The 20,952-nt window shown below is 48.5% G+C and overlaps 1 protein-coding gene across 1 annotated transcript in view; it reads left to right on the top strand.

Annotated features, from left to right (window-relative positions):
- Sik3 (SIK family kinase 3) overlaps positions 1-20,952 on the top strand; it is a 213,389-nt gene that overhangs the window by 180,086 nt on the left and 12,351 nt on the right. The window contains exons 7-21 of the mRNA XM_028783636.1: positions 2,043-2,161; positions 2,699-2,809; positions 3,039-3,182; positions 3,667-3,744; positions 3,873-3,982; positions 5,848-6,001; positions 6,255-6,410; positions 9,521-9,591; positions 11,722-11,865; positions 15,655-15,805; positions 16,436-16,561; positions 16,837-16,922; positions 17,323-17,432; positions 18,255-18,594; positions 19,363-20,291. Coding sequence (XP_028639469.1) covers positions 2,043-2,161; positions 2,699-2,809; positions 3,039-3,182; positions 3,667-3,744; positions 3,873-3,982; positions 5,848-6,001; positions 6,255-6,410; positions 9,521-9,591; positions 11,722-11,865; positions 15,655-15,805; positions 16,436-16,561; positions 16,837-16,922; positions 17,323-17,432; positions 18,255-18,594; positions 19,363-20,291 — 2,829 coding nt within the window. The remainder of the gene's footprint in view (positions 1-2,042; positions 2,162-2,698; positions 2,810-3,038; positions 3,183-3,666; positions 3,745-3,872; positions 3,983-5,847; positions 6,002-6,254; positions 6,411-9,520; positions 9,592-11,721; positions 11,866-15,654; positions 15,806-16,435; positions 16,562-16,836; positions 16,923-17,322; positions 17,433-18,254; positions 18,595-19,362; positions 20,292-20,952) is intronic.

Genomic DNA, 20,952 nt, shown 5'->3' with positions numbered 1-20,952 from the left:
TCTCTCTCTCTCTCTCTCTCTCTCTCTCTCTCTCTCTCTCTCTCTCTCTCTCTTTCTTTTTCTCTCTCAAATGATGACAGACCTGTATGTCACAGATGCTACACTGCTGGGTCTACCTTTGCTACTCTAGACATAATTTTCGAATGGAGATGCCATAGTCTTTCATATAGGAAACTGCGCTTGAATATACCTTTGCTCATAAAGCAAAAACCAAATTGGTATTTTTTATTTAATATCCGTTATGGATTTTAAGTTATAATACATTAAAAATTAAGAGTAATTCTTTACAATGACTCTGAGTATATATTTCATGATAGTGATGTTGCCACAAGTACTGTAGAAACTGCAGAGTTGAATTTGTTCTGGAAAAGATAGATGACTAGACTGTATATCTACCCGATGATGCATTGTAGACAGTCAAGAACATAGCCTTATGGTAGCTGAATATATTAACATTCCAAAAGCTTGTTTGTTCATATACAAATGGGGATCTTTATAGTAGCTAACCTAGGATTGTTATGAAGATTAAGTGAAATAAAAAGCATTTTCATAATATAGTCTTATTTGGTTAAGATGAATATTCAATAAATATTTATTCATATATTCAGTTTCTATTAGATATAATAATCATTTTGATATTAGATATTTCATATTGCATATGACAGTAGAAAAGACACGTGCCTTGCATTGTGACAGAGGTAGTCAGCAAGTACAAATATGAACAAGAGAAGTCCTTGAATAACTCATGTAAAGAAAAGTCATCTGACACAGTGAAGAGTAACCAAGCCTGTTTTCATGTCAGAGGTCAGGGATGAGTTTCTGAGGAAGTGATAGTTAAACTCACGCCTACATCACAGGGAACCCTCCATGAGAAGGCCTGTGGTGTATCCATTCCAACTAGAGGACCAAGCATGGAGGCTAGACAGCGGAGAGAGCTGCATTGTGGGAAATCAGACAAGAACCTTTTTAAGCCCAGGACTTGACATTTTCATTTTGAGGATCATGAGAAGAAACTGTAGAGTTATTAAAGTGGTGTCGGTCTAGCCTTAGCAAAATGCCAAAGGGGAAAAGACTACAACTGGAATAAGAACAGAAGCAGAAAGACCACTTAGGAACTTTTTCTGGTTGTCTAAGCAAGCAGTGATAGCTCAGGAAGGACTGGTGTGGTTTGGGCGGATGGACTCTTTCAGCTCTGTAGGACTGAGGCAATGTAACAGTTGTGGTTTAACGGCGCCAGGTCAGGGGTTAGGGAGAGGATTCTTTGGATAAACTGCTTGCAGTGCTGTGTTTGGATCATTAGCACCCATGCAAAAATAGGCACCGTGGTACACACCTGTAGTCCCAACACCGAGGATGGGGATGCGCAGATCTGGGGTTCACTGGCCAGCTCATCTAGCAGGGCTGTGAGCTTCAGGTTTAGGAGAATCTCTATCTCAAAAATACAGTGGAAACAATTGAGGAAGCCACCCTAGCATCCATGAATCCATGAAGGTATTCTTCACAGAATACATGAAGAATCCATGAAGGACAAGGCCTCATCACCGTCCTCAGCCCTCCGCATCTCTGTTCCTCCAGCATGGTCATCAGAGCTCCCAGTTTACACTTTAAAGAAACGTCTTAAAGTGGGTGGCTTTGAAATCAGAGTATAGGTTTCTGATCTGGAACTCTTGTTCTCTCTCCAGGATAACCTGGAGTATGAGTTGCCAGAGAGAAGCACCCACTGGCTGAATCTGTAGGCTCTGCTCCATGTCCCTGTAGTGTTGGAAGAGTCTGCTCTTCATTCTCTTAAGGGGACCGTACATCAGACTTAGTAGAGGCATTTACCGGACTGCCCCATTTGAATTTCTTCTTTTTCTCCATCTCTCTCTGCTTTGCCCATTTCCTTCTGGGTTAAACAACGAAGCAGGTAGAGATGAAGGCAGAAGAGAAACAGCACCTGAGGCAGGGAACCTGAGGCTCTACCTGCTGCTCTCACACCTAGCCCCTCGGCTGTACCAGGGCCTCCCGTCACTAGCCTGATGGCCGCTGTTTGTCTGTTGCAGAGTGTGAGCACTTGATCCGCCACATGCTGGTCTTAGATCCAAATAAGCGCCTCTCGATGGAGCAGATCTGCAGGCACAAGTGGATGAAACTCGGAGACGCGGACCCCAACTTTGAGAGGGTGAGCTGGGCCCCTTGCCTCAGGGAACTCCTGATTAGCTCTTTGTCTTCTGCAGTGATTGGAATCTGCCCAGGACCCAAAGAGCTAGGCAGTGGGAATCAGTGGCTGGGTAAAACTGAAGTGCCATGCGAATTCACAGGGAGCCACAGGACCCATCTAGGCTGTGGGGACCAGTGGTGCTGGGCTTTAGCAGGGCTCCCAAAATCAGCGTTTGCTTTTAACTTCCCAGACAGCGTACTTCCAGTTCTACAGCTCACTGCCACCAGAATGCCTCTCTTGTCTGAGTGTGCTCATTTCAATAGCTCTGTAACACACTGCTGCACCCCATTGTGATCATTCCATGGACCCCAGGAACTCAGGAAGCAGGAGGGCTTCGTCGGCCCATAGCTGATTGCCAGAGTTGTCTTGCTTAGACTTCACATGAGACCCAGAGAATCTGCAGCAATGGGCCAAAGAACCGATTGGTCAATATGTACCCCGTGCCGTGTTGATGTAGTTAACTGGGGCTTTGACAGCTTGCCTCTTTCCATATCACAGTTAATAGCGGAGAGCCAGCAACTGAAGGAGGAGAGGCAGTCGGATCCCCTCAATGATGATGTTCTCTTGGCGATGGAGGAGATGGGGTTGGACAAAGAGCGCACACTTCAGGTACCTAAGGAGGGGAGAGCGAGTAAGATAAGCAGCCCTTCCTCTTTCCTGCCTTTTCTGCACTGTTTCCTGAGCTCTTGGGTGTTTCTGCTTTCCTCCCTTTTCCTCTTCCTTTGCCCTTCCTGGGCCTGAGAGGGAAGGAAGAAACTGCTTTGTGTTGTGCTGGTGGTATCTGGTGTGTCACTGAGGCACCACCTCAGGGTCTCTCTCTCCCTTTCCATTTTGGTAGTCATTAAGGTCGGATGCCTATGACCACTATAGTGCAATCTACAGCCTGCTGTGCGATCGACACAAGAAAAACAAAACTCTGCGTCCTGGAACACTTCCCAGCATGCCCCAAGCCATGACTTTCCAGGCACCAGTCAATCTCCAGGTGGGCAATGTCTGTGACCTAGGTGAGAACAGGTTATATACCAGGGTAAGGGCTAGCCACTGCTCATCAGCTTTTGGTCAGGAGAGATTCTTGTTTATCCATCTATCTGTGTTTTCTCCATTGTCAGAAGACCATCAAAATCTGAGTCTTTCTTTGAGAGAAAGCAGCATGACAGAAATAGTTATCTTCTTAATTTTTTTTTTTAATTTTGTTTTAAGAAGTAGCAAATCATTGTGAGATACCATTCTCCCTAAAGAATGCTTCTTTGCTGTGTCACCTGAGAACAGAAGAACCAGACTTTGGCAATCAAGACTGCTTTGAATATAATCCTAGCCATTGGGAATCTGAGGCAGAGGGATAAGTTCAAGGCTAGCCTGGGCTACATAGCAAAACCACATCTTAGAGAAAGGGGTGAGTGGAGAGACTACTTCGAAAAGCTTCTAGCATCTCAACTCTTTGTGTGTCCTTATGTACTGCTTTCTAGGCGGAGCAGACAGGCACTGCTATGAACATTAGCGTCCCCCAAGTTCAGCTGATCAACCCAGAGAACCAAATTATAGAGGCAAGTAGCCACGTCTGATCACTCTTGACTGAAACCACGTCTCTTCCTGTAGCCACAATTCCTTCCTTCCTTCCTTCCTTCCTTCCTTCTGATTTACTTCTGATCAGCTGTGTTTCCCTCCACCTTAGCCTGATGGGACCTTGAACTTGGACAGTGATGAGGGTGAAGAGCCTTCTCCAGAAGCCTTGGTTCGCTATTTGTCAATGAGGAGGCACACGGTGGGAGTGGCTGACCCACGGTAAGTACCAGGTCAACATCCTGCCCAGTAGCAAGGCAGAAGGTCCAGTCAGGGTTGAGTGACTCCTGTGCCACATTTTCTCCTACTTCATGATATAAGTAAGTGGCCAAAATACATGTTTAATACGTCAGATGCCACACTAGACCATGGTCAATCTGACTAGTTACATCTCCCTATATGCAGTGGCTCTTAGGTGAGTGTGATAGCATCTTTGTCAACAGTGTTGGAGTTCTTCTAATCTAAGTCATCCAGAAGTATTCTGTAATATTCAGTTACATTTAGCAAAGTGTGCGCCTTTCATCCCAGCACTTAGGAGGCAGAGGCAGGAGAAACTCTTGGGTTCAAGGCTAGCCTGGTCTATATATTGAGTTCAAGAACATATAAAGAGACCCTATCTCAAAAAAATAAGTAAATAAATTTTCCAACTTTAGCAGCTTTTAGAGATATCTCATGTTCTATATTGGGTCTCTTCTGGAAAGAGGAGACAGGTGGTGTGGCATCATTTATATATGTGGACAGTTAGAGGCACTTGCCTGCCACAAGCAAGATTCAGGGTTCAGTATCTGGCTCTGTCCCAAAATGAACAAGAATCCCAAAACACATTTCCCAAAGTGTTCCCTGAGACCCTCATGTCGGGGAAGTGGACCAAGAACCAACTCACTCCATTTCTACTCGTTAGTCGAGACCTGTCAGCATGAACAACAGCCCATCTTGTTGCTGAATTTTTTTATTCACTGAGCAGGAAAGAGAGGGTTGTAGCAAGCCTTCTCCTGAGAATTGAGCTCAGAGCAGAGCTGGCTTTCTTATAAATGTCTGTCTTCTGAGAGGATCTCTAGAAGAAACGCCCATGCCTGCTGGTTTGCTTGTTTTACGTGCTTGTTCTCAATGAGCTCAAACAAGCAATAGAAAGAACATTTGGGTTCCACAGAATGTGTCACTCTCGAGGAGGGGTGGAGTCCTGAGTCGTGATTAGTGGAAAAATCTCTTATTTAAAGTCTGCTGGGCATGACAGTCCCGAACATCCAGTTCTTACCTGTCCTGTCAGCACTGATGGTAGTAACTGCATTCTTTCCCTGGTGAATCAGTTGCTACTTCAAGCAATCATTGTCTTAGCGGATGCCCTGTGCTCTCTAGAAACTTGCTGTTCACCTCCAGGCTTCGAAAGCCTGGACTGGAGTTGTGCCAGCCTGTTGTGTCTCCTGTTGGCTTTCGAAAGGGATCAATGAAGAGATCAGTGAAGGGATCAATGTAGAATCCCCAATAACTCAGAGTGAAATTCCACACAGCAGAGACTTCCGCTTTACTTTAGTGTCTTAGACAGAAATAGGAATTTAGGAGAAGAGTAAAGTCTGGAGGGTGCTCTTCTACCAGCATAAAGGTCCTCAGGTCAGATCCTCAGGGTTCATAGAAAAGCCAGCTGTGGCAGCCTCTGTTGTAACTCCAGCTCTGTGGAGTGGAGACAAGCAGATGCACAGAGCTCACAGACAGCCTGACAAGCGAGTCCGTGAGAGACCTGGGAGAGCATGGAAGAGGAAGGCTCCCTCCCTCTGGCCTCTATACTCATGCACAGACATATGTTGGGACACCCACACACATTTACAGTCGTACACACACATAGACTACACCTCCACACACATGTATACACATATGAAAAAGTCAGGGAGTGATGACACACACCTTTAATCCCAGTATTCAGTAGACAGAGGCAGGTGGGTCTCTTGAGTTCGAAGCCAGCCTGGTCTATAGAGCAAGTTCCATGACAGCCAAGGAAGGATACACAGAGAAACCCTGATCTCAAAACAGTGGTAGACTCTGAGACTTAAACACTCCGAGAACCACACTTGTCTCTTCCTGTTTCCTATCAGCATGGAAGTAATGGATGATATGCAGCCGCTCTTGCCTGGCATTCCTGGAGTGAACCCACAGGGTCCGTTCCTGCAGGTGGCCCCTAACATGAACTTCACACACAACCTGTTGCCCATGCAGAGCCTGCAGCCGACTGGGCAGCTTGAGTACAAGGTGCGTGGCTATGGAAAGGGCCTGCCCATGAGAAACCAGCTTATCTTGCCTTGGTCGGCTTTCACAGGACTGACTGTTTCTAGTATTGGAGGCTTTCCTTAGGGAGGGAGTTCCCATTTGTAAACTGTTCTGGTGATGGGAGGTGTCTCCAGTCCCCTCACCCCAGCAGATCCTCTGACTGTAGTAGATGAGGGTGGGCTGTTTACTCCATGTTTTCCAATCTCACCACTGTATCTGCCCACTCTCCTGGCAGGAACAGTCTCTATTACAGCCGCCTACACTACAGCTACTGAACGGAATGGGGCCCCTTGGCCGGAGAGCCTCAGATGGAGGCGCCAACATCCAACTGCATGCCCAGCAGCTGCTCAAGCGCCCACGGGGACCTTCCCCACTTGTCACCATGACACCAGTGAGTAGCAGCACAGCCTGGCTTTCTCAGAGGTTTTCGATAAAAAGTCTGTGATAAAAGGGCTGGACTTGGCTGGAAAACCCACATTCCTCTCTACGACCACATTCTGTGTGTTTTCTCTGACCTGTCTCCTCTTCCACAGTAGACCCACACAGACACCTCAGAGGACTTTCCCCCACAGATGCAGTTCACACGGGCAGTGCTCTCTAGAATGAATTGCTTTTTAAATCTTATAAAGATTAGTTGGTGAGTGGCGGGGGTTGTGGGAGGGGTTGCTGTGCACATGCCTCAGTGCATTCATGGAGGTCAAAGGACAACCTTAAGTTAGTTCTCCCCTCCACCTTCATGTGGGTTCCAAGAATCAAACCTTACCCTGCAGGATTGCACAGCAAGTGCTTACATCACCAGCTCTCCTGTGCCCACACCACCTACCATCTTCGGCTCAGCCTCGGGTGGTCATACGGTTACACTGTGGCTCTAACTTCCATTTTGTACGATGGCGACATGCAAAGGCTTAGTTTCACATCGGTTTCTGTTTATTTCTGGTGTTTTTCTGTCACAGTTCCATAGGATTAAGTGGTGTCTCCAGAGCCCTTCTGAGCTATTTAAGGGAGCACTGCTTGAAACCATAGTGTGTGGTGAGTTTGGTCTCTGATCCATCGTGGATCAATACATTTTAAAACACTCTGTTAACAGAAGCTCTCTCTGGCTTTCTGTGCTTTCCTACTCTTGGGTTTGGTCACACAGAGCGATGTGTGAGTCTAGGAGCCATTTTGTCATCAGCATTGCAGCTCAGAAAACAGCTGTGCACCAGAGCTGTTGGTGTGCCAATCCTGATAGCAAAGAAGTTCCGCTGTGTCAAGTATCTGAATAGTAAAAAACCTTGCAAAGCCATCCAGTCCCAGCACTTAAGAGTCAGGTGCAGGAGGGTCAGTGCAGCTCTGAGGCTAACCTGGTCTACATAGTGAGTCCCAGTCTAACCACAGCTACAGGGCAAGACACCACCTTAAAAAAAGCAGCATGGCAGAGTGACTGCCAAAGTGAGCGGCTGACAGTGGCAGAGGCGCTCCATGCAAGGCTAGCATTGGTTGGGAAGGAAAGATATGCATGGTGGAAAGTGGGGTGATTTCCTTTGTCCAACGGACTTGTTGCTGCCAAGGTCACTAACGAGCTCTTGTTGATAAATCCAGTGGGCATTTTAATCTTTATCTTTTTGGATGTCCCAACCCTATTAGTCATTGTTGACCTTCCCCCAACTCGGTAATACTTTTTTTTTTTGGCTCCTGTAACATTATCCTAGGTTTTCCTTCAGCCAGTCAGTCCTCTCTGCAGGTTTCTGCTCAGATTGACTTAGCTGCGGCCCATCTCCTCTCTTCTCTGGATGAGCTTGTCCGCTCCCTGTCAGCTGCCATCAGGCCCTGCACTCAGAATGCTCTTCCGAGTTCTACACATGTGCATGTGTGATCACCTGCACCAGAGGTTTATCGGCTACCGCACAAGTACTCAAAGTGTGACTGCAGCATGTGACAGTTGTCTTTCCCTCCCAGGGACAGTGACAGCACGGCTACCACCCTAGTGCTAATACCAGCTAGGAACATGGATTTTTTTTTTTTAATCTTTATGCAATTTTTGTTATTTCTGCTGTCAATCAGTTATTTGATGCCTATGAATAAATGGCTTACATCTCTCCATCTCTGCCCCATTTCCTTCAGTCATGGTCTCCAGTCACCCAGATTAACACAGTGGACTCACAGCTGGTACCTGGCTTGACTCCTGGTTTCCACTGGCTTCCCCTTTCACCCTGCAAGTAAAGAGCAGACCCCACTTTTCCAAACACAGATCCTGTAACTCTGTGCCCCTGCTTAACAATCCTGCAGTGATTCACCACTGCCCATCCCAAAAGAAATTTGTATGATATTCAAGGCCATTTATAACACCATCTTTCCTCAGCTTTAGCTATAGCCACTTCCTGTCCAACTGTTTACTCCACGCTTAAAACTAAAGTAGAGGATGTGAAAAATTCAAAAGTTGGAATTATTTCAAGAAGTTTTTGGTTTTGTTTCGTATTACCCAGTTTTAAAGAAAATATTTGCTTTTATTTTTAATCAATGAAAGAAGTATACCAGAGTACGGGTGCTGGCAGAGGTCAAAGGTGTAGGATCCTTTGGAGTTTAGTTTACAAGTTGTTGTGAGCCACCCAGTGTGAGTGCTAGGCGGCAAACTCAGGTCCTCTGCAGAAGCAGTATGTGCTCTTAACCCTGTGCCATCTCTCCAGCCCTGCAATCCAGTGCTTTAAAGCTTTTGGTCATCGGAGTATGATTTCTGATGTCATGCTTGAGGCATGGGTGATGCTGGGCCAAGAATATATTTTGAGTGTGCACAGCATTTCTGTCTTCACACAGAGGGGAGCTAGGAACCCCAGTGTGGTGCTTCTCATTTCGTTTCTGTTTCAGAGTATAGTGAGGATTTTAACACATGGAATTATAGCTATTTGATTATATGTTATTTGACAATGTATTTTCAGTCACCATGATGCTTTTCTGGAGTTCAAACATCCAGACTCTGGGACTGACGTTACTGTGACGTTACCACGGTCAGTTCCTAGGCACTCTAGGCAGGCAGTTCTCCACATTCCAGGTCCTTAGACACTGCAGCCCTTCCCTCTTCTCTCAGCCTGTGGCCCTTTTGCTGTCTGTGCAGATCTTGGGTCTCAGGCCAGCTGGTGCTTCCTCCAAAGCGCCTGCCTTCTTTCCTTCCCCAGCTCCCATGGAGGACTTGAGAGCTTCAGCCTACTCTTACGATTGTCTGCTCATTTGTCTCTAAACAAAGACAAAGACCATAGCTGTGAGTGCGCAGCTGTCCTAAAGAAGACCTCCAAGTATTAGATGAGCAAACGCATGCCTGTGAATAAGGGAAGAAACCCAGATCCATCACCTAAGCCAGACAGAGCTGGAAAGCACGGTGGAAGAACGTCCTCTGTAGCCCCCGTTCTAGGGAAGCCTTTGAAATACGAACATTAACAAGACCCTTGGCCTCAGTCCAGTTACCAGAGTTGAGGGCATCACAGAATAAGCTGCCACCCTGAGCCTTTCCTTCCTGTCTCTCTACAGGCAGTGCCGGCAGTTACCCCTGTGGATGAGGAGAGCTCGGATGGGGAGCCAGATCAGGAAGCTGTGCAGAGGTAATGTGGCATCTGCCAGTGCTTGCAGAACGTCCTTGGGCAGGCTCCCCTGCAACCAGCGAAAGGTCACCTCTGCCCAGGGAGGTGGTGCAGTGCAGCTTCAACACTTGTGTGGTCTCTTTGCTCAAGCCAGATGGCATGTTCCTCCCCACACGGAAGTAACAGAAGACTGCCCAGAAAATGTCATTTCTATAAGCGCCATTGGAAGCCCCTTAAGTGACAGCAATAACCTTAAGAACAATTTCTCTCCTCCCTCCCTCCTTCCTTCCTTGTCCCCCTGCGTTCATATTGCAACTCTGATAGTGTTCAGAAGGCCTAAGCCTGCTCCTACCTGCCACGGACTGTTTACTGAAAAGGAGTTGGAGATCTGAGATGACAGTGATCCTAGCTAGTCTGGCATGGACCTCTGCCACGGACTCCTCCTTCCCAGGAGAATGAATGAACACCTCCTGTACTGTTTGCTGTGTGTTCCTTCCACTCCCTTGTACCACAATGAGATATTGGGAAGAAAACAAAACAAAACTTGGGGGTTGGGGGGCAGGGACAGATGTAAATATCCACTGTTTGCAGAACATTGTTGAGAGATGCCTGATCCACAGAGAGCGACAGTGGCCATCAGGCTTGCTGTGCGGTCTGATGGCCTCAGTTCCAATGCCATGGTCCTCAGCTCCGTGCATGTCCCCTTGTGGAGCTGTCATTCCTATTTTCTGTGGCGGGGTTTTCACCAGAATCCAGCATGTATTTTACCAGAAATACAGGTGTTCTTCAAGATTATATGTTTTCCCTTGAGGGAAGTTGAAATAAAATGGTTTTCATGGGCTCTTGGGGAAACTTTGGGTGTTTTTATCAATGGACATTAACCACTGATGGCTTTATCTAAGCAAGTTTGTATGCCACAAATTACAGTCTGATAACAGCTTTTAGTTTACATAGGCAGCGTAGTCAGGAATGAAGAGCCTTATGGTTATTTATTGTTCAGGATTCTTTTTCTGCACCCATGAGGTCTATCTAAAAGACCAAAGAAAGTGGTCTTGTGCAGAAAGAAAACCCTAGTGATCAGAGATGTTGCCAGCCTAGACAGCAGAAGGAAAAAAAAACCTGGTGATTTTGCCTCAGTCTGATGCTCTTGCTTCTGTGGTTTGCTGATAAAATGAGTTTGCAAATGAGTCCTACTGGTGTCATGAAGAAATGAGAAAGTAGGGAATGTCCTGGGGTCCCACCTTCTCTCCTTGAAAAGGTGCAGCCTTGTTTTACCGTCTTTGTCTTAGAGTTCACTTCCTCTGGCCCCACCTTCTTGAGACCAACAGTGAAAGGCCAGAGTACCTGTCGGTTTGGAGAGAAAGAAAGGAATCATGCTTCTCTTATCTGTATCCAAGACCAGCGAAGTACTGAGGAAGCCTGGACCAGACACAGGGCCTGGGTCTTGTTACGGTGCTGACCGGTGTAGGTTTGCCAGCTCCTTAGAGTAAAAGGCATCATGGAGGCCTTGAGAAGAGGCCTTCTCTTCTATTTCCTTACCTTTCTTCTTTACCTCCTGAAAATAGCTCTGAATATCCTGTGTAGTTTTATTTCTTCATTCTCTAAGCTAGTCCTCATCAGTTTTTCTTCTCCAGTGATTGAGTCTTGGTCACAGGACATAAGGGAAGAATTCAGTTGTCCTCAAACAAGAGTCTGTTCTTTGGCATGTAGTAAAGACGCCACAAGCCTCTGACATCAGGAGACATAAGTTGATTCTTTCTGAATACCTCACTAGTCCCTCTAGAAATAGGCCTTGGGTTCTATTTCCTCTGACTTATAGTTCAGAAATTTGGAGAAAAGGTAATATATAGAAAGATAACTTCTTCTATTGAATGGAGTGAAGGAAATTGATTCCACTGCTTCTGTAAGCTAGATCTCCCTTTCTTCTCTTAATGGCCACTCTCAAGCTGGAAACCAGCCACTTCAGAGGTGATCTGACTTCTGTTGGCCAGTTAGACATGCTTCCCCTCCATCCTGTTGGGGGCTGCTTACCATGGCCCTTCTGGCATGCCACACTGTCCTACCTAGTGCTTCAGACTAACTTCTGTTGCTTCTTGCGCGGGAACATTCTTGTCTCTTTTTACTATGAAATGTCCTCCCTGCTTGTTGCAGGTACTTGGCAAATAGGTCCAAAAGGCACACACTGGCCATGACCAGCCCGACAGCTGAGATCCCACCGGACCTGCAGCGGCAGCTAGGACAGCAGTCTTTCCGTTCCCGGGTCTGGCCTCCTCACCTGGTACCTGACCAGCATCGGTGAGTAGCCACTTGGCAGTGTGAGCATCCCGGAGGCTCACTGGATCGGCACCCTTCTGACTAGTCTCCAGCTCATGGTGACTAGCTTTAACTAGAAGCCGCTGCCATCCCGAGCTCACATCTCAGCTTCTAGCCCTGACCAGTGCACAGGGCAAAAGCTTTCTCTCGGATTCTGGAGCACCCGAGGCGCTTCCATCTTACTTCTTAGCAAAACTACTCATCATCTGCAGCTGATTCACGTAGGCCTTTGAGGGAGTGGTACTCTTAGAAGGCAGCTCTAGAGATGAGGACTTTGTAGCAACATCCCCAGACATGACCGCTAATTCATCGCCTTCAAAAAAAACGGGCACTTGCTGTGGCATTAGAGCAGAGGCTGGCTATAGACGGAGGTACACCCCTGATGTGTGGTAGAACAGCAGCGTTGCATCCTTTTGAGTACTGTGTTTGGGAATTCATTCTTTGAATATTCTGACAGCAAGATCTTTTGCTAGGCCTCTGTTGTTTAGAATTCATTGCCTTGAAGAGAGAAACTAAGTTTCGCCATCCTGACTAGAGAAACTTCACTGATTCCAAGGTAGCCTGGCAGCAAGAGAGCTGAGGTGATTGTCCTCCATGACTCCTTAATGACTGGCAATCTTAGCCATGTCCATTCTGATGCTGTCCCCTAGGTCCCAGGCCACATTTCCCAAGTCAGCAGCCATTGCTTGATCTTGTTTCTTCCAGTCTTCTTGGGGTGGGGTGAGGTAGTGGACTGCAGCCTCCTCTAGAAGGTTAAAAGCTTGAGTTCTGAGGAAATTCGGTATATATGTGTGCCGACAGGAAGGAACACTTGCAACTAGCCACTCTGATCAGCTCCATACAGAGCCCTCATCGGGCTTCTCCCTGAGTGAGCGTCAGTAATCAGTGAGGGCAGGTGACCTCTGAGCAGACAGGGACATAATTAGTGCCACGCTGGAACTCTGGAAGAAGGAAGATAAGCTTTCATAATTGACCATGAACAATTTAGAAAGAAAAAAAAAGTCCTATTAGGAACTGAAAGAAAAAAAAATGGTGAAGATTCTCATGTAAGATTGTGGTGGCGCAGTCCCTCGCTGGAAACCCCCCAGGGATCTCCTCTGTGCTGGCTGGCTGGTGAGCTGCCCCACCCCCGAGGCAGCTGGGAACTTAGGGCTGAGCATTTGCTCTGTTCTGAAGGTGCTTTCCTTGCTCCTCACCTCCTCTTCCTCGTCTGAGACTTGATTTGCCAGCCCTCCCCAGGGCCTTCTGTTTAGCTTTTGTCCTTTGAGTACCCTAATGTACTTCTCCGCGCTCCTCGGGAAACTGGTGATGAGCACTGTCCAGCCAGCCTTCCTCAAACACCCTCTATTCTACCGACATTTGTTGTTAAAAGAAGACCACAGCAGCCTGCGGGTCCATCCGCGGGACACACATTGCTCCTGGAGACGCTGCCGGGGCCTGGCTACCTAGAGCTCTGCTGCCTGTTCCATGTGCATGTGTGGTACTTGGGTCTGTAGGGCCTAGACTGTTTGAGTTGGAAACAAATGAGTGCTTGAATGACAAATCCTGTGCTGTGGGGCGGTGGGGTCACTATACAAACACACAAGAGATTAATGCTCATTCAGAAGAAAAGAGAAGTGTTCTAAGGCCGTAAAACACATGATGTGACGCGGGCAGCCTGTCTGCATCACTGGATTTCTTTCATTTTTCTGGAACATGGTTAAAAGAACAGAATATATGTCTATTCTTTGTGTTATAATAGGTGAAGTCCACCATGGAGACTGAAGAGGGGCTGGTCAACATTTTTACCCCTGGAAATGTCTGATTTAAAAGTTAACACAAAACAGGTTCTATCCAGTTGGGGGCTGCGTCACTGTTTGAAGAGTAGAGTGGGGCTAGCAGCCTATATTATATGAGCCTGCTCCAGGTGACCGTGGTTGCTATTGAAAACAAAGTTACACGCTTGACACTGCCCGTGGCTCTGCAGTGAGCAGGTCCCTTGGAACCAATCCCCTGAAGTTACTGAGCCAGGCTGAGCTGGGATCTGACTTCACAGCCTGAGTTTCTGGAAAACTGTACCACACCTTGAACCTGGGATATTCTTGCTGTAATGAGAAAGAATGATTTCGTGCAGAAAGGCGGCTCGAAGAACAGCTCTGGGTGACAGAAACCTGTCTATTGCCTGAAAACACTGCTAGTGTAGGCATCAAATTTGAGGGGAAGTAATACCGGTGCTGTGTTTTCATTCAGAGTCTGAAGTGCAGACAGAACAGGCTCCTGCAAGCATCCTTCGTGACCTCGGTGTCTGGACTGTGACATCCATCCCCCACCCTGATTAATTTGTCTTGTATGTCACTAAACAAGTAGGGCTCCATGCGCATTTCACTAGCTCACCACTGCTTGAAGCTTTGATGACGTCTGAAGGAGTGGTGTCAGTGAAGAGAGTAAGGGCTTTCACCCGACATCCGAACTCTCTTGGCATCACTGCCTGGTCCTCATTTCTCCTCAGCCCTTCCCTGTCTGCTCTGTATTTGAACTTGCTTGTTCGCCTGCTTTCTTGGCTTTGGCTCGGCTTCAGTCCAAACTGGCGAGGTTCCTCGCCCGCCCCCTCACCATTGGCTCAGCGTAATGTCATCTCTGCCCTAGACCTGCCACCCTGACCCTTTCCATCAGCTGTGGGGACGCTGCCTCTGCAGTCTTCAACCTGCTTACCTCAGCTCATAAACATCTCTTTCTGGTTAGGCAGCAGCTGTAGGTGTTAGCCAGCCCGGGGCTATCTTAGGGCTCCTGATCCATGGCTCTTCTTTCTCCCCATAAGACATGGCTGTGTTCTGATTGAGCACTGGGGACCCCTCTGTCAGCCGGAGAGGTTGGGGAGGTGCCGCTGTGTGAGGAGATGACATTCACAGTAGGAGGGCTCATGTGTGTTCATAAGGTACGTGCAGGATCTTGAGGCCTACATTCCTGAGGAGTACACTGTCTCCGGGCTGGGATCAGAGGTCCCTCTCTTCCCCCACCCCAGCCTCCGCCCTCCCTTCTCTAGAACAGAACTGTGAGTTCCAGGCCAGACCTTTGACCACAGAGCTGACTTTGATTTCATCCTAGCCATACATAGATGACTGCCAGAGGTAACTCAGGGTCAACTGGTGAATTCTAAGTTTCTAAAGATACCAGGTGGAGATCTGGTTTTAAAAACCATAGCTTGTTGGGCTGGTGAGATGGCTCAGTGGTTAAGAGCACTGACTGCTTTTCCAGAAGTCATGAGTTCAAATCCCAGCAACCACATGGTGGCTCACAACCATCTGTAATGATATCTGATGCCCTCTTGTGAGGTATCTGAAGACAGCTACAGTTTACTTACAAATAATAAATAAATAAATTTAAAAAAAAAACAAACCATAGCTTGCACAAAATTATCCCCCCCCAAAAAAAATGTAGCTATAATAGAAAATAAATGAGTGACTATAAAAACCAAGGCTCTGGTACAGCCAGTCCTAACTGTACTGAGGAGTTGCACCCTGCTGTAGTATGTTTATATAAGAACCAGACATAGTTGACCCCAGGACTTCAGCAGGCCTGGGAAGTAGGACCAACCTAAGGTAAGTGGAGGTGGGAGATGAAGGTCTGTAGTCCACTCAGGGGGACAGCCATCTCAGGAGGTGACACAGGAGTACCAAGAGCAGGGCTCCTCCGTGCATCCACTGTCTGTGTGTTCATGTAGAACCATGGTCCCTGTGTGATTGGTCATAGCCCCCAGTCCTGGCTGCTAACCGTCTCTTCCCGTATATTCAGTTCCTCCTACAAGGACTCCAACACCCTGCATCTCCCTACGGAGCGTTTCTCCCCCGTGCGCCGGTTCTCAGACGGGGCTGCAAGCATCCAGGCCTTCAAAGCTCACCTGGAAAAAATGGGCAACAGCAGCAGCATCAAACAGTTACAGCAGGTAATCTATGGAGGGTCAGGGGAAACAGCACAGTGTCCAGGACCCAGGCATGTCAGCCCCACTGAGGTGTTCTAGCTTAAAGCAGTATAGCTTTCTACTGTGCATTCTTCAATATATACTGCCCTCCCTAGGGTCAAACTTGCTTCCCTCATAATGAAACTAAAAATTTTCCTCCACCATCTGTAGTTCATTGGAAAGGCATTTCTGCTTTGATCTTCTTGGGGACAGTACTTCTAAGCAATCTCGGCTGGCCCCTTGCATGCAGGTCACCGGGTCCTAGTAGACCCAATTGCTGTACCTTCTCACCCAGGTATAATCTCCAGCTAGTGTTGTTCCCAGAGGTAGGAAACCTGCTCCCAGGCTACTATGAAGGGCCAAGAGTGTCCAGCAGCTTGTGCTATGTGCTTACATTTGAATCCACACTGGATGTTCCACAGTGTGTCCTTGATGTCACCCACTGTTTCCCATAGAGCAAAGCGTGAGGATCTCCTTGCGCATACCCAGCAAGGACACTGTTCTCCAGTGGCTCATTCTGCCCATGAGACCTTAGGGGTAGATCTGCATCTGCTGAGTTCACCGCACGGGGTAGACTTGCCCGTGTCCCCTTTGTCCCCACTGCTTTCCCTTCAGGAGTGTGAACAGCTGCAGAAGATGTACGGGGGGCAGGTCGACGAGAGAGCCCTGGAGAAGACACAGCAGCAGCACATGCTCTACCAGCAGGAACAGCACCATCAGATCCTCCAGCAGCAAATTCAAGTAGGCCTTCGCTCGCTCTTCGCTTCCTCCAGTGTGGTTTTGAATCTGCTTCCAGGCTCATCAGCCTGGGCATTGTCTGAGCCTGCGCATTGTCTGAAAGACTCGGGGCAGAGTGGAATTGGGAGCTGTGATTATGGGTGATGTGTCTGATGACGCACAGAAGCAACAGTCTGAGTCACAGACGGTACTTTCTGTATCCTCCCAAGAATAGCTCTGATGACCTTTGCGGCTCATGACACTGTCTTCCCTTCCCTCCCCCCCCTTTTGTGTTTTAGGATTCTATTTGTCCTCCTCAGCCCTCCCCACCTCTTCAGGCTGCATGTGAAAATCAACCAGCCCTCCTCACCCATCAGCTCCAGAGGTAATGAACAACTTAGGCTCTTCCTGAGTCGTTTGGCTGGGCAGCATGGCACCCTGGTCTAACGCATGGGAAAACTTGACTGACTTGAGCATTTGGGATAGTCTTCTAGAAAAACAGGGAAGCAGATTTAAGGTTTGAAGGGTTTCCTAAAGTCCTACTTCCTTAGCCCCATGAACACAGGAGCCTGACGTTCATCGCAGGCCAGGCCAGTGAGTGCTACGTTTGTGGCAGGGAAAGACTGACTGCTGGACAGAGATGTGGGCAGGCTGTGGTGGCCTGCTATCATGGCCGTCCACCTCAAACGACAAGATGTCTGTCTATATGGATGGTAGTCTGTATGTTACCTCCAGATGGCTGTGTCACCTCAGGAGGCTTACATGCCCATTCTGTCATTTGTAAGGTTAAGGATTCAACCTGCAAGCCCACCCCCCAACCATCCCAGCAACCATCTCTTCAGGCAGCCAAGTAACAGTCCTCCCCCGGTCAGCAGTGCCATGATTGCGTCTCACGGTGAGTGGAGGCTGTGGTGGGTAGGTCCATAATGTGCCTTGCAAGGAAAGCCTTGCTTCTAGGCTTTGATTTGGTGGTGGTGGTGTGTGTGTATATGTTAAATTTTGTTTCTTAACTGTGAAAAATGCCGGGTAAATTCCTTAACCTCTCAGTGCCTTTGCTTTCTCAATAATAACTGTAGTAATAGCGACGCTTAAGAGATATATATATATATATATATATCACCTGGGAGAGTACCCAATATAATAATCCTTAATACAGGTTAGCCGCTATTAAAAATAGCCACTATTAAAGCTACTAAAAACCCTCTCCAGTCCTCGTACTAGGTGTGAAGACTGATGGGTGCAGTTCCTCAGATCCAGCACACAGTCAGGTCTTTCTCTGTCTCGTTGGCATTGTGGAGAAGCATAGAATTGCCTGTGTGTTCTTCCTACTCCAGGTGGCCTTGGGTCAGAGTTGGAACTTGGGTTCTGTCCCAGAACTGCCACATGAGACTGTGTAACTTAACCAACTCTCAGGAGCATTCCTGTGCATCCTGGGTTAAAAAAACACTGCATACAACCTCTGCTACTTGCAGTCCAGCCATAGACCAGCTCTTGGGGGAATTAGTTAAAAATACAAATTCTTGGGGAGCCCACCTGACCGACTGAGCCCTGATTCTGTGGGTAGGACCCAGTGAGTTGGACCTGTTTCTGCCAGTTACTGGTCTTGTTTTGTGTAGTGAGGTTTAAGAAAGCTGTTCTAGATGCTACCTGCTGTGGGTCTCCTCTCGTTGGCAGGTAACCTGGGCACTTGGTCACCCTGTGGTCCCTTCCTCTGCAGGTGCTACATCCCCCTCCCAGTTTCAAGGCTTACCCTCCCATGGTGCAATCTTCCAGCAGCAACCTGAGAACTGTTCTCCGCCTCCCAGTGTAGCACTAACGTGCTTGGGCCTCCAGCAGGCCAGCCAGTCGCAGCCAGTGACAGTCCAGCTACGGGAGCCCGTGGGTATGCTCAGCACCATGGCCGGGCCAGCTGCAGGCTCTGCAGGGCGGGGCATCCCCATCAGCCCCAGTGCCAGTCAGATTCAGATACAGAACCGTACCAGCCTCATGGCTCCCTTCAGCTATGGGCACCGGCCCTTGTCCAAGCAGCTGAGTGCTGACAGCGCAGAGGCCCACAGGTAAGGCTTCTCGTTGATCTAGAGAAGAAGTCCCCGTAGCCCAATGAATGAGAAGGGACAAGTCGGCTTGTGCTCTTGTGTCACCCATTGTCAGAGCAACATGGTGGGTTTGAGGAGAGCTTATTGGTGAGCCAGACTATTAGTGAGACAAGAGGAAAATGACAGAGGGCCTTCCTGATGGCCGGAAGGAAGGAAGGTCTGCTAGAGGGATGTAGAAAGATGTCCGTTCCCCTGATTTATTATTCTAGGGGGGATCTTCCTTCTGTGTTGTCTCTAAGAGACTGTTATTCTAAACAACTCAGATTATTTTTTAAGAACAGCTAGGTTAGATTGTGTGTCTAGCTCTGTGGATAGGTAGGCTAGCCTGAACCCCGGGCTTCAGTCTCTGAAACCAGAGAAGACAGGTGTGGTAGCCCATGTCCAGAACCCCAGCTCTCTAGAAACAGAGGCAGGAGGATCAGGAGTTAAAGGTCCTCCTCCACAGCATAGCATGTGAGGCTAGCCTGAGCTACATGAGACCCTATTCAAGAAACCAGCCAAGGCCAGTGTTGCTTTCAAGATTATTACAGGCTCAGTGCCTTATGCCTCTTCGAAGACTTGGATAAGCAAATAAGGGGACACATAGTGGTGGTGTGCACAGTCCTCCCAGCCACACCACAGGTCTGTGCCGTGAGAGCTTGGTGCTAATGAAGGCTAGTGACTGTCCCCAGGGGAACTGGGATAGTTGTTACTGGAATGCCTGCTACTCACATGGTTTTGTGTCTGCAGCTTGAACATGAATCGGTTCTCCCCTGCCAACTACGACCAGGCGCATTTACACCCCCATCTGTTTCCGGACCAGTCTCGAGGGTCCCCCGGCAGCTACAGCCCTTCAGCAGGAGTGGGGTTTCCTCCAACTCAAGCCCTGAAAGTTCCTCCACTTGACCAATTCCCCACTTTCCCTCCCAGTACCCATCAGCAGCCGCCACACTATACCACGTCAGCACTACAACAGGCCCTGCTGTCCCCTACACCGCCAGACTATACCAGACACCAGCAGGTTCCCCAGATCCTTCAAGGACTGCTCTCTCCCCGGCATTCACTCACCGGCCACTCGGACATTCGGCTGCCTCCAGCAGAGTTTGCACAGCTCATCAAAAGGCAGCAGCAGCATCGACAACAGCAGCAGCAACAGCAGCAGCAGCAGCAACAGCAGCAGCAGCAACAGCAGCAGCAACAGCAGGAATACCATGAATTGTTCAGGCACATGAACCAAGGGGATGCTGCTAGCCTTGCTCCCAGCCTCGGGGGACAGAATATGACAGAGCCCCAGGCTTTATCTTATCAAAATGCTGACTCCTACCACCGCCACCACACCAGCCCCCAGCATCTCCTACAGATCAGGGCGCAAAATTGTATCTCACAGGGTGCCTCGGCCACCCCTACCCATGGATATGCCCATCAGCCACCACTAATGCATTCGGAGAGTATGGAAGAAGACTGCTTGTGTGAGGGGGTCAGGGAGGGCTTCCCAGAAAAGAGCCCAAGCACACTGACCACAGGTTGCCACGACAGCCCGCTGCTCTTGTGTACCAGTGGGCCTGGGGACCCTGAGCCTTTGCTGGGAACTCTGAGTCAGGCCCGGGAGCTGGGGATCCATCCCTACAGACACCAGCCAACTGCCACCACGTTCAGTAGAAATAAGGTGCCCAGCCGAGGTAAGAGTCCCCTCGAAGTAAAAATCTTGGAAGAATGTGCTGTAATTTAAATGTGTGGGGGTGTTAGCTTGGTTCTGCTAGTATTCTGTGCTCCTAAGGAAACCAAAAACAAAACAACCCTAAACAGACCCTCAGGACCATTTTGGGGAGAAGTGAAGAAGCATGTAGAAAGTGGTGATTAGTGAGTAAAACGTCACTTGACAAAATAGACTGATAGCAGTGGGTGGCGCCCAGGACACGCCTGTTCTCACCGTGGTGTCTTGGAGTCCAGGTTTGCCTGGCTGTCATCAGAAAGCAGCAGTGGAAACAGTCAGCAGTACTAAGGAGACGGGTACACTATGGGGCTCAGAGTCAGAGCCTCCAGCCCCAGCCTCCTCTGTCCTGACTGAAGAGCCCTAGACTCTGTTCTCTCATCTTCCTCTTCTGTGCGCAGAAGTGGGATGAACGCCAGCCCTCTGCAGCGTCTGTGACAATCCGAGCATTTTTGTACAAACTGCCTCGTGTGTGTGTGTGTGTGTGTGTGTGTGTGTGTGTGTGTGAGAGAGAGAGAGAGAGAGAGAGAGACAGAGACAGAGAGAGACAGAGAGACAGAGAGACAGAGACAGTGACAGACAGAGGGAGAGGGAGAAGGAGGGGGGGAGAGAGAGAGAGAGAGAGAGAG

Source organism: Grammomys surdaster, unplaced genomic scaffold, assembly GCF_004785775.1.
Source record: "Grammomys surdaster isolate TR1022 unplaced genomic scaffold, NIH_TR_1.0 1164, whole genome shotgun sequence".
In the NCBI taxonomy this organism is placed as follows: Eukaryota; Metazoa; Chordata; class Mammalia; order Rodentia; family Muridae; genus Grammomys; species Grammomys surdaster.
This window is presented reverse-complemented; position numbering and strand designations above follow the sequence as displayed.